The following is a 13,419-nucleotide window of genomic DNA, read 5'->3' as shown; positions in this document are numbered from 1 at the left end:
CCTCGGCACATAGCCTGAATCTTTCCCATTCCCCTTCAAGCTCATTACTTCCCTCTGCGATCTGCTGCAGTTGTAGGAAACAGCCCTTGAGGCTGGTTAGCTGGTTCACAATTTCACTCGCAGCAGTTCCGTAGCCTTTCCTCGTAGATCATGTTTTCTTAACTTCTGAGCTCTCCTCGCTGTTGGACCCACAACTTTCTTGAAGAGCAGCAATCTAAAATGGGCGCAACTCTCCTGCTAAGTTGTGAGCAAAGTAGCAGTAGTATTTTAGATGTCGTCGTCTTCTACCTTCTCCTGTGGTATCTTCCTTCTCATCAACAGCATAACATTGTTGACTCCAGTGCTGTCTGTAATCTCTGGATTATTTTCCATAGGTATGTGTGCTACCTATCTAGTCGCATCATGACTCCAACAGAGATTTCTTGCTGGAAACAACATTGCGGTCACATCCTGTCAGCATACGTCTTGTATTTGGCAGGTGTAAGAAGGAAATGGGAGCTTTCCTACCTGGACCTTACATGCACACATACATGAAGAATGGTTGCTTAGTCACACTGCAACTTTCATAGGCAGAGGCTGAAACTATCATGGGAAGTAGAGCCAAAAAGCAGTGTGTACAGAGGTGTGAAAAGCTGCGTAAAGAAGCTCCTGCTTTTAAAATGGAGACATACCCATATGTACCTACAGAAAATGTGCATGTCAAACACACACTGTTCATTGACTTCCAGAAACAAAGCCTAAAAGCAATGCCTAGATTTATATCAGATAACTGATTTCCTGGCATAGCTGTCCAGCTGGGTACAAAAATAGGGCTATTCTTCTTCAAGTAAGAAGGGTAAAAGTGTGATTATATTTGACAATGACATCCTTCAAGACAAAAAGGCAATGATCTAGATGCTGATCTCTGGCATTTAATTCAGCACGATCATGAATCCAGGTGTAGGAATGCAGTGGAGACACCTCAGACCATCAGCCATGTCTTTTACTGTGGTACAACAGTAACTCTCAAAGTAGGAATCAAGAGGTTGAGTCTTGCAAGTCAGTCTTGTTACCCATCACCATAAATCAGGATAACTATTTAGATCTTCGCAGACTGATTCAAGCCCTAATGATGAAGTTTCAGATAAGAGCAAAATATTTTTGTAGCTATTGCTAAAACAACACATTATCATATTTTATTTTCAGTATTTCTTGTTTATTTTGGTTGGGGAATCATTATTAAACTGTCTCTCCAATCAGCTATTTTCTTCCCTGTCATTTTTTGTTGGTAGACACAACTTCATTCTGTTCTTTTCCCTTGTTCCTCCTGTCTACATTACCTTCTTTTATCTACCTCATCTCTTGTTCTTCCTTTCTTTGTCTCAGCCCCTCTTCTTCTGCAGAGGCAATTGGAGACACCAGACTCTCCCTGGGATGTTAGCTGGCCCACAGATGTGCTCTGCTGCTCGTTGGGGAGGCAGTCAACACCAGCAATGGTCTCAAACACAAAAGCATTTCACCTTCAATAAACAGCAGTTTGACACTGTCAACAGAAACAACAGTGTGAACACATTATTGCTAAGTTTCATTCTCTTCAAGTGGCCTGCGGGTAAGTTTAGAAGTTAATAAATGTAAAACTAAAGTGACAATTTAAAAGCCTGTTTGTAGGTTTCTGGCATGAACGAGATCCCTCCAGGCCAGCGCACTCTGATCATCCTGCACACAGAACTTCAACTGACAGAGTAAATGAGTAACGAAAGATGTGGTATGCAGCACAGGGGTGGGATTTGAGCACTGAGGAATACAGAAGTGGGAGATTAGGACAATTTAATAACAAGCCCCTCTTCCATTGCCCTTTTCAGTCATGCAAACAGCACCAAGCCTTGGATTGACACCAAAGTATAAATAGATCGTGAATTTCAGTCAAAGCTTGAAAACTGAATTACAGCTCTGCAATGCAGATAGCTCTGCTGTCCTGCAAGAAGTGTGAACAGAATCTGCAACTTCCAAACTTAAACGCAGTGACCTCCTTTCCTCTGTGCAGACCAAAAGGAAAGGGTAAGTGCTTGCATAGCTGCTGACCTGTGGTTAACCAAACTGTGGAGTAGGGAATAAAACCAAAACTAGAATAATCCTCACTCCTCTCCTTCCTACGATTCAAGGAGATATTTCTGTACACATTAATGGAAATGCTTTTGTAATAAAAATAAAATATATATTATTTAATGTGAACATGTATGTTTATGCTAAAAACTGGCAAGCCAATTGAAACATGACTCCTATTTCCAAATACGAAATCTACAATTTCAACTCCGTCTTCTACTCAGTAAAATCATTAACTCCAGCTATATCGGTGCAGACTAAGGTCTGTTTTTCAGACAATGCATTCATCAGGTAGCTGCAATAACAGAACTAGCACCACTGTCTTTCTCATTTTGTTGCACCATAGTCACAAGCATGGTGTTTTGATGCCTGGAGCAAGACCTACTTCTCCTACCAGCCCCCAGCACAACCTTGGTGTGTTGCTTCACACCTCTCCATCTCAGTTACTTCAACTGCAAACTGGACAAATTATACCAAATTATACCAATTTTGTGAAACACTTGAGGTACACAAAACGTTACCTGATGGGGTCATTCGTAACAAGGAGGAGCAGCAGCCTAGCTTGCTCTCCTACTAGCCAGGCTTCATACAGCTGACTTCCCAAAAGCCTTGTAAATAAGCTAGGGCCTGCACGTGGAAGAAAGAGCACCCAAAAGACAGAATCCTTTCTTGCTCCAAAAACCTTTAGCATGCCAGACTTGTCATGACTAACATAAGTTCTGCACGCACAAGTGTTTTATTATTTAAACTACTGTGTCAGCCTAAATCTTGAAACCCAGTTCTTATTACTGCGTCACGTTGCTGCCCAGTCCCCTGGGGAGCAAGGAGCAGGACAGCTGGGGGGCACTGGGGGCAGCCCCAGCTCAGCAGTGCCCATGGCTGGGCAGGCTGTGGGGAGCTGGAGACTGGCCCGGCCTCAGCATTGCTGGGGCAGGGGCTGGCATGGGCAAAGTGGGATGAGGCCAGGCAGGAACTCTTAAGTCCTGTTAGTGTCGTAAGGGCCTAGCACTCTACTGCAGACAGGGCAAGTCATTTTGTCCTTTTTTGCTTCATCTCTGCTTTGTAGAGTAAGCGAAACTATACTTTTTCCTGTCCACCAAAACTAAATACTGTCTGAAGAGTTTTCTTGCCAAAAGTTCTCTTGCTGCACAGCCTAGGGCTCAACAGAAGATCTGCAGAAGCTGTGGCAGCACAGCTGTTCATAACAAGCTTGTCAAGAAAATGCATTACTCACTTGGATTAGTCATCAAAGCTTCTGTCTATCTTATCTGAACACCAAAAGGGAACCTAGAGCTCTCCAAAAACTTCAGGCACTGACATCTCACTCTTTACAATACTTTGCAGTTCCCTGTATCTGCCTTGCTTCTATTTTCATGTATCCACCTCTCAGAGTTGGTAGTGAGAAGAGCACAGAGCTGTCTTTCAGTCTGACGAGTGAACCAGACCCTCAGGTTTAATCTTCAAGGAAATTCTATTTCAACTAAACACCAAAAAAAATATATTTGATTCCACTTCAAGGAGAGGGGAGCTACAATTAACTTCACAACCTTCATTTGCTCTCACCTAGCACCTTTCATTAGTGCATTATCAGAGTTCGTGAACTAGGTTATCATGGGAAAAAAAACAAGCTGAGTACACTGCAACCGGCTCTGAAAACAAGCTCCTCGTGGAAAAAGAAAAAAGTGTGATGCTATTCCAAAAGATCCATCCCTAAAGCACTGAGCTGGTTTGGACTCCAGCTTGAAGCTAGTATCTCCCTCCAAGTTAATTTCTTCAAGCTTGAGTTGGCTGACTTGGCAAGCACTACACATCACTTAAAATAGCAATGGTTAGGGAAAAATGTGGAAAGAATCAGCAAGCACCAGCATCACCTGGAAATGTTCTTCCCAAGTCTGTTTTTCCCTGAAGGAGAACAGTTGCTCAGGGTCTGAACACCACCCAGTCACCTGAAAACCTGACAGAGACCTAGCTTCACTGCTGCAAGTAAAGAACTGCCCAGAAAAGTGGCTTTTTACAGCACATGCTACCAAGTCCTTTGAAATGAAGGGCAATATCACTCAATTTGTTGACAATATTGATGTGAGGGTTTTAAACTCGGAGCTTAGTGGCTCTTCTGAGGGTTGCAGACAGAAACTGGGCTGCTTTCACTCTACCTGCTACCATTTGGATTCCTCAAGTCAAGAGAAAGCAGCAATGCTGTGCATTAACCTCGGTAGGCAGCCAGACACCACACAGCTGCTCTCTCACACCTTCCCCACCCCCGAAGGGGATCAGGAAGAGAACTGAAAGAGCAGAAGTGAGAAAACTCATGGGTTGAGATAGTTTTAGAGGAGAAAAAAGATAAAACAAAGAAAAACAAATGATGAAAAAAAATGATTGCTTACTGTCAGCCAATCGCTGTACAACTGCAAGCCCTGACAAACAACCCCCTAGGTTTACTGCTGAACTCCGAGTTGTACAGTGGGGACATCCCTGCAGTCAATCAGGTCAGCTGTCCTGGCTGCATTCCCTCCCAGCCTCTTGTCCACCCTCAGCATACTTGCTGGGGAGAGGTCAGCATGATAAACAGAAAACCTTGACTATAAGCAAGCACTGTTCAGTAATAGCTAAAACATCCCTGTATTAACAACCTTGTTTTGGTCAAAAATCCAAAACACAGCACTATACTGGCTGCTATGAAGAAAATTAACTCTATCCCAGTACAAGCAAGCTGCATTAGCACCTAGTCCCAAAGAGCTATTCTCAGAGTAAATTCCAGACACAGCAATGTTTGTCTGAGCCACGAAAATCTCAGATGGTACTGTTTGTGTCCCCACATTCCCAAGACCCATTTGAGTCGAGCAAGGAATGTTGCATTAACAGCTCCCATTTCAGCAGAAACTTCAGTGCTTCTCCCACAATCAAAACTGCATGTTATTATGACTAAAGAGGTAGAAGTCATTAACTAACACGGTACCTTTGTAGGATTTTCAGGCATTCTGAACTTGGCATGGAACATAAATCAAGTTAAATTTTAGGCGCACAGCTCCTCAAGGGTGTTTTATGCACAAATGACAAACTTGGAACCTGTGTTTTAGTTTTCCTTTCTTTGCATACTCTAGTAAATTCCCTGAATTTTGTTTTATGTTTGTATGATCCTTATTTTGCCTCTGTGAAACGTATGAGATCTGACATTTCAAATGACAACAGATTTGCACGAGTTTATCCCTTTTTTTTCACACCAGAAAGAAGAAAGTAACAATCAAAGCAATTTAAATGCACACTTTCTACAGGTTACATTTATATAGCTGGTCCAACTAAGAAAAGCTAATTTTTAATTAGTAACAGTTAAAAAACAAGTTTATTTCTAGAACAAAAATTGGAGAATTTAAATTTCCAGATGATAAAGCACCTCCTCTATGTCTAATGAAACACACCAGAAATTGTGACCTTTTAAACACTTAGAACTGAAAAGATGGCATTAATACTTCCACAGAAGCTACCAAAAAACCCCCAATACAACCCCTCCAAAATCAAAATTAGCTATTTAAATGTGCTACTTTAGGGAATATTCCTATGCTGAATACTCACACTGAAAACAGCTTCTGTGAAGACCATGTGGAGTTATTAATATTCTCCCATTAGCTTCAAAAAGAACAAGATTTACCTTGCAAAATAATCAAGACTGCTGTAACTATTTACAGGCAACTTAACTTATGGCAGCTTTGGTTGCAACAGCTACAGAATCTGGAAAGACAATTAATTACGTGAGTAAATTGTTCTGGTAAGCACTCAATTAAAATACTTCCAATATAAAGATAATTAACTTTCCAAATTTTAAATAATTAGGTTGTAACATTCTATACAAAAAACATTCCTCTGAGGAGAATAGGGGTGGAACATCTTTAATATGCATCCAGCATACACATTTAACCATTACACATTAAAAAAGGCAATAAATTTTATACAGAAATTTATTGTGCAAGAATGATTTTCATGCTCATTTACAAGAAATAATTAGTTTTAACAAATAAATCATGCCATTGCTTAATTTCAACACTAAGCAGAATATTTACATTCAAGTTTACATGTTTGTTCAAGTTCCGTGTACGGTGTTGTCAGAATTACGTAAGAATGCATCTTCCAAACAACGTTTGCATTGTTTACATTAAAATATCAGTGCCTTTCAAATATATACTGGACATGACAAGTTTCCTTTCTTTGCAGTACCTTCATTTCCCCAACTACTGTACTGGGGGAAAAAAAAGCCAACTAAAAACCAAAACTAACCTGCAGAAATTTGATCACAAACATACATCAATCTTCAATTAGCCAGGCATTTCCAGCTTATAAAACGGAAAGGAGGCTCTGTACATATACACCTCTGTATAACTGACTCACAGAGGGCTGTTTATTTCATCCTTGCAAGAGATCATGCTTTAAGAAAATAAGCCTCAGAACAATTCTTTCACAGGATCTTACATTAAAAAAAATAAATCTGTTTTGTCAATATTGAACAGTTTATCATAGCATCTAACACACTTTAGAATTTTTGTTCTTTATTTTTTTTTTAACCATACAGATAACTAGGAACATCACGGTCTGGCAACTTTTGAAAAACAAAACCGAATACCTTCCCCCAACACTCACCCAAAATACATGCTGCATAGTCATTATTTAAAAAAAAAAAAAAAAAAAAAAACCAAAACAGCAGTTCACAAACACTTGAAAAATATTTTTAGTGTGCAGAAATTCAAACTGTGACATTTTGGTGCTGCTTCTTCCTCTTCAGACTTTACGATCTAAGACAAGTTCAGATTTCACTTCACATTTTATTAGCCTGTGCACAAATCTCTTGTTTCTTTGGCAAACGTTGCTAATACAGGTTTCTGTTACGTACCGCTCACATTGACCCCACTTTTATTTTTTAAACTGAGCTGAGAATCAGCTAATACAATATGCAAACTCAGAGACGGTTCTGAATTACAGCTTGTCATGGTCCTAAACAGCTGAAAAATGCAGCAGAACTCTTGTTTACTTTCACAGTTTCATGTGATGCCTACTATTTTAATCCATATTTTCCTATCAGTACTTCACCACCTGTCTAGGTTTCAAAGGTGCCTGGAATTGTAACAAAAGAATCAGAGCATACCTGCCAATATGCTGCCCTGAGTATTAAACATAAAGGACGATGTATAGCGATTGTCTTGGACTTTGGCTATTAATGCTATGGAGAGATACTGATTCTGAAGATGCAGACCTAAACATTCCCACATAATAAACAATCTTTGCATTTGGCAAAGATGACTACACTTTTTCCGTCTTCATGTTGTGACATCTCCAGAACTTGTGGGTTGAGAAACAACTGTAGAAGGTTGTACTGGTAACACTTCCAACTCAGATTCACGTACAAAGATGACTGCATCACCACTTACATTTATTAAGCACTGGGCCTTAAAAAAAGGAAAAAAAAAAAAGGACAATACATGGTTAGCAAACATGAAACAAATTATGAAATTCTTTACCTGTGAGATTTTACTATGCAGATAATAAAAAATCAGATGCAGATCAAAGAAGGACAAATTATTAGAATTTATTAGTGAGGCAACCCCTTATGTATTTCCTTTTATACCCACTCACTCTTGTGCTATCAAATACATAGACAGATTTTTCTAAGACCACCATAAATTAAATAGCTGGGTAGCTGTACTTCATCTCAAGACTGTTTTAAACATAATTCATGTGTCAAATCAACCACATTCAGTTGCTACATGTACTAATACGGTTTTGTCACTTTATGTCCATAACAGAGTATCCTGTATTAGCAACCCAAAAAAACTGATGAAAATCCTAACACTGCAAAACCAGAAAAGCTAAGTAAGTTCAGCACTACTTCCCACAAGTTACTGCATTCTAGTGAATTTAGTTCATGAAGCATATTTGTAATTTCATGTCAGTGCAAGTGTTCAAGAATGCTCTTGGCTTCTTTAAACTGGCATTACAGTGACAGATCCAGAAGTGTTATGCAGACATAGCTCTACAGTGTTGTTTCCTAAATACATAAAACGCATATTTGTGTCATACTAGTCACAATAGCATTGATATTTAATATCATAACTTACCTGATTTTTGTTCGGATTCTCCATAAAAACACACTGCTTCATTATGTACGAGACAACTGCATTTCCCCCTAAAGCTGCAACATGAGCTCTCACCATTGCAAACACTTCAGCAATAAATGCATGGAGAAATCCACTGACACCACCCTCCTAAAATGTAAAAACAAATTAAATTTTGTTAGGTATTGCTACAAGATGCTGAATACTTTTCTTACATTTTTATCAGCTGAATATTTCAGTGAATCCTACATAGTCTATTGCATGGAACTTAAGTTATTCACTGTTTAAACGGTTAGAGTTAAAAATCAGACCAATGGAACTTACTGTTTGAGTAACAGAATCACAAGTAGGTTATTCATTTCTGACTGGTATTCTTTGCAATTGGTACATTACATATAGTCTTATTTTTCAGACTTTCCTACACCTCTGCAGGAACCCAATATTCCACTGATGCTGAATAACGAGTTTGTCTTTCACAGAATCACTAGGTTGGAAAAGACCTCCAGGATCATGGAGTCCAACCATTCCTATCTGTCACTAAACCATATCCCTCAGCACCTCTTCCATCCGTTTTTTAAATACCTCCAGGGATGGTGACTCAACCACCTCCCTGGGCAGCCTGTTCCTGTGCAAAATGACCCTTTCTGTGAAGAATTTTTTTCTGATGTCCAGCCTGAACCTCCCCTGGCGGAGCTTGAGGCCATTCCCTCTTGTCCTGTCCCCTGTCACTTGGGAGAAGAGGCCAGCACCCTCCTCTCTACAACCTCCTTTCAGGTAGCTGTAGAGAGCAATGAGGTCTCCCCTCAGCCTCCTCTTCTTAAGGCTAAACAACCCCAGCTGCCTCAGCCACTCCTCGTGAGACTTGTTCTCCAGCCCCTTTACCAGCTTCGTTGCTCTTCTCTGGACACGCTCCAGAGCCTCAAAATCCTTCTTGTAGCAAGGGGCCCAGAACTGAACACAGTATTCAAGGTGCGGTTCCACTAGTGCAGAGTACATATGGAGAATAACCTCCCTGGACCTGTTGGCCACACCGTTTCTGATACAAGCCAAGATGCCATTGGCCTTCTTGGCCATCTGGGCACACTAGTGGCTCATGTTCAGTCGGCTGTCAACCAACACCCCCAGGGCCTTTGCTTCCAGCCAACTTTCTGCCCACTCTTCCCTACCCACGTTTCATCACAAAAGATACTTCCTACTTTTTTTTTAAAACTGGGAAGCAGATAAAGAATAGTTTCTACTGAGGATTAAGAGAGATTTGGACTTCTTGGAAATTTCTGGTAAGGAGTGGTCATTACCTTTGGTCATTACCTTCATGTATGCTAATGACTGTCATTAGTTCTCAGCATTCACTAACCAACGATTCCCTTGAAATACAAAGTAATCAGGAGACAGAGCTGAGACTTGACAAATAAGATACTCAAGCTATTTTTTCCCCTTGAGGCCTAAAAGAACTGCTAGCCAAGTGTTTTAACAGCCATGGCACCTGATGGGAAAATAAAATCTATAATATTATAAACCTAATACAAAATTTGATGACAACAGATAACAGAAGTTTATAAATATCCACCTGTAAATGGCAAAACATAAGAGCAATGGATAAACTGGATTTATAATTATCATTTTGTAAACAGTGTCTGCTATGTACTTGCAACTTATGACAGCACTCACAGGGCACCAATATTCCATAAACTACTATAAGCAAAACAAAGCAATGCAAACACAAATGCTGCTAATTATTTTTTTGTATAATCTGAAACACATTCCGTATAATCTGAAACACACTGCTCAAGTTGGACATAACGACCACTCTGATTTGACTCTTACAGCCTCAGAGCAATACTATGCAACTAGTATCAAAAGCAGTTTATGACTCTGCCTATGTAGTTGAGATAGATTTAAACTAGCTGCCCTGGGCACCAGAAGTAGCACTGACAGTACCACAGAAACTGCACAACTGTCACAACTTCATGGAGGAATTTAATCAAATACTTGAGTAACCAATGTCAGCTGACATCTGCTATGACAGTTGCTAAAGCTAGCTTATCAGCTATTTAATTGGTACATACAGAAGATGCAATTAGTACAGAAATGTCATGTAAGCATTTCTCTCGTCATACCACATACGTCCGTCTGAAAATGCTGTCCTTTTCATAGAGATTTCTCAAGTTAAAGGGGGCTGTAACTTGCAAGATCCAAATGAGACGTTTGTCTGATCAGTTTCTCTAGAGACCTTGCAACAGATTTTTATGAAGAGTAATCATTTTTATTAGCATCTTGCAACTGATTTTTATGAAGGGTAATCATTTTTATTAGCATCTTAGCATCTGGTATGTAATTTTATCGAAGTCTAATTAGCAAGAAACAGCACTGACAAACCAGGCAAGACGTACATTCTATTTCTGTGATTGGAAACTGTAGCAGAAGGATGCGACTTCCCAAAAGGACATTAAAATTAAAGAAATGTGTCTTGGATTTTTGCATGCTCAGAGGAGCATCTGCTGTCCAGGTGCACACTGGAGATCACCATTTGAGTATCACTAACTACATTCTGTAAACTGCTTGTGTGGTTATATATTCTACGTTATGGTTTTTTGCTGTTCATCACACAGAGCTATGTTACTGAGCATGCACAGAATGTATTATTAAATTTCAGCTTAACAGTTATATATGATACAAAAAACTTTGTACTAACCCAAGAATTCTAAAATCCAAACACACCATGAAGATTCACCATTCAAACTGCTAAACAGAAGAATGGAGATTATTTTCTTTTCATTTAAATTAATCTCAGTTTTGGGTTCAAATGATCTGAAATATCATTCTTGGTCAAAGACCTATTTTTTTTTTCCAAATAGTTCCTTAAAGACCTCATTGATTACTGTCATATCCCAATTCAGCAACAATGGCAATGCTTAAATAACCCCTTCCTTACACTGCCAAACACAAAGCAGCTCCATATGCTCTACGACAAAAGCAGCGCAACACAACTTTTACTCCTCATTCAGCACCTACCCTCAAGCAACAAAGACTCTGTACCCTTGCTGGGCCACACCTCAACTCAAACCTCTTCAGATATTTACTTTTGATTATTGTAATTAACAAGAAGTGCGAATCCCTGATACACAGCTCACCTCACGCAAAGAAGTGGTTTCTCGTATAAAAAACATGTTGATTATCCCAAGATATTTGGTTATTTTTGCTCCAGGTAGAAAAGAAAGAGGTGTCATCTTAACAACTGAGACGGTAGAATTGGTGCATGATGGAACAGAACGGTGCCGTAAGTATCCCTCGGCCAATGGACTTGCTTTATCAAGTGAAGCAGCTAAAAAGATGGGAAAAAAGAAGAGAAAATAACTATCAAGTAAAATTAATTACAGTTTCTTAAAACACAAGAGCTCTTCTTTATTGTTTCCAAATAGCTTGGTGACAACATTCAGCTGCCTGTGATGCTCAGCCATATCATGTGAGAAAGGAAATAATCATGCAAAACATGCAAAGGAGACAAAAAGCTGAAATGGAATTTATTTGGAAGAGTGGCATTCCTGCAAAGGAAAATATTGAGGCGAGTAGCTGCACATACAACAATCAGTTATAAAGTGAAGGTAAAGAAAAAAGTGCCAACATTTTGAAACACATATTCTGCTGGAAGAACCAATTATAGGAAACGTGAAAGTTGTTGTGTTTCCCCAGTGCAGCATTTTCCATTAAAACAGATATTAATCTGCTAATTTAAGCAAGATAGTCAGACCTGTGGCCAAAGAACTACTGAAAAATAACTCACCACTTGCTAATTTAGTGACCATTGCCTTGACTGTCACCTTGGTGATTGCTTCCTGTTTCTCACCAAAAACTTTCCAAGATCATACATACACCTACATCCATGCAGTGTATGTTATATAATTAGAAGGCGTACACATTTATTGATAACTAATTTTTACTAAGTGAACAGAAATACTATATTTTGCTTTTTATGATACTGGTCCATAAACCCTGTATTAGCTTAGAAATTCTATTAATATGTCGGCAGTTTTCATACTCAGGTATTCATTCTACATGTGACCTGCAATAATACTGCTGGGCAGGAAACTCCACTATTCACCACTGGGAAATCAGAGATATGTCTCAGATTATCATAACGTGGTAGAAACAGCCGCCTACTTGTCTTAATTGATCCGCGCCTTATGGTCTGAGCTTTCAGTTTAATGAGCTCTATCCAGCTGTTGCATCTGTCTGCAAAGGAACTGTAATCAATTGACGTTGCTGAAAACACAGACAGAAAAACAAAAGAAAAAACAAAGAAAAAAATATGGATGATGTCTCTTGCTCATCTCAGTGCTCCTTTTGAGGAAGCAATTATCTGTGTCTGAGAGAGAACAAACATCCCTTTCCAGGTCTGTTTAAAGGAAAAGTTACAGTATAGGTTTGGACTCGTCCAAACCAGTGTACCGATTTCTGGTGATGTCCCAGCTGTGAACCAACTGCCTGACTGGGACTTCATCACTGAAAAAACATGCAAATACAGTCATTAATGACTTATGCTAGATGAATTCTTTTCTTTTTCAATCTCATTTTAGCTACTAAGTTCTGGCTTCTTTACGTTTATTTAAGCCTTGTTTAATTTTCACATTCATTACTATTCTTTTCCTTATGAAGAGTTGCTGATCATGATTTAAACCTCCAAACTATCAATAGCTAACCTAGAGACTAAAAAAAACCCTTCATGATGAGGATAAGATTTGCAAGCTGAAACAACACCTCTGTTTCAAACAAATGAATTTTCATTACAGTATCAGTCCTCCTTCCTCCAACACCCTTGCAACGGCCCCATTATCATTACAATGAGAAGTAGAGGTGCTTCTGCTATGAATTTTGGTATTAGTTGCAGGGGTGTTTGTGTATCTTTAAAAAAAAAAAAAGAAAAAACAAGTTTTGCAAACACCGTTTCTTCATGATCCTGAAGAAACGGAAGGAACACATGCTAACTTCAAATTAAGACAAGCAAAAAAAGGTCTCTCTCACAAAATTTTCTGTCAGATAAAGTGATACCAATATATCTGACAGATTGTTATTATTAACAAATCTGACTTTTGTGGTTAAAAAATACATCAAAAATATTATGATATCATTAAGCCACACCAGAGCATGCATTCTTAGTTAACTAGTAAACACTTCCTGGATTAAGACACATCCAAAAAGAGTATACCGATATCCAAAGAATGCTCATTCTGTTCTGGCATAT

At 39.1% G+C, this 13,419-nt stretch overlaps 1 protein-coding gene across 27 annotated transcripts in view; it reads right to left on the bottom strand.

Moving 5' to 3' along the window:
• Positions 1 to 6,743: 6,743 nt before the first annotated feature.
• The window catches only part of C2CD5 (C2 calcium dependent domain containing 5), a 60,450-nt gene continuing 53,774 nt past the window's right edge, over positions 6,744 to 13,419 (bottom strand). For 11 of the 27 annotated variants that reach the window (XM_069862535.1, XM_069862552.1, XM_069862576.1 and 8 more), the window contains 5 exons: positions 12,627 to 12,680; positions 12,339 to 12,440; positions 11,312 to 11,502; positions 8,184 to 8,330; positions 6,744 to 7,514 (listed from right to left, as the gene is read on the bottom strand). In XM_069862535.1, coding sequence (XP_069718636.1) covers positions 7,386 to 7,514; positions 8,184 to 8,330; positions 11,312 to 11,502; positions 12,339 to 12,440; positions 12,627 to 12,680 — 623 coding nt within the window. In that variant the 3' untranslated portion in view covers positions 6,744 to 7,385. Of the gene's footprint in view, positions 7,515 to 8,183; positions 8,331 to 11,311; positions 11,503 to 11,961; positions 12,053 to 12,338; positions 12,441 to 12,626; positions 12,681 to 13,419 lie in introns of those variants that run through there. The other 16 variants (XM_069862566.1, XM_069862604.1, XM_069862448.1 and 13 more) reach the window with 6 other exon arrangements.

The sequence above is a fragment of the Phaenicophaeus curvirostris genome, chromosome 1, assembly GCF_032191515.1.
Source record: "Phaenicophaeus curvirostris isolate KB17595 chromosome 1, BPBGC_Pcur_1.0, whole genome shotgun sequence".
NCBI lineage: Eukaryota > Metazoa > Chordata > Aves > Cuculiformes > Cuculidae > Phaenicophaeus > Phaenicophaeus curvirostris.
This window is presented reverse-complemented; position numbering and strand designations above follow the sequence as displayed.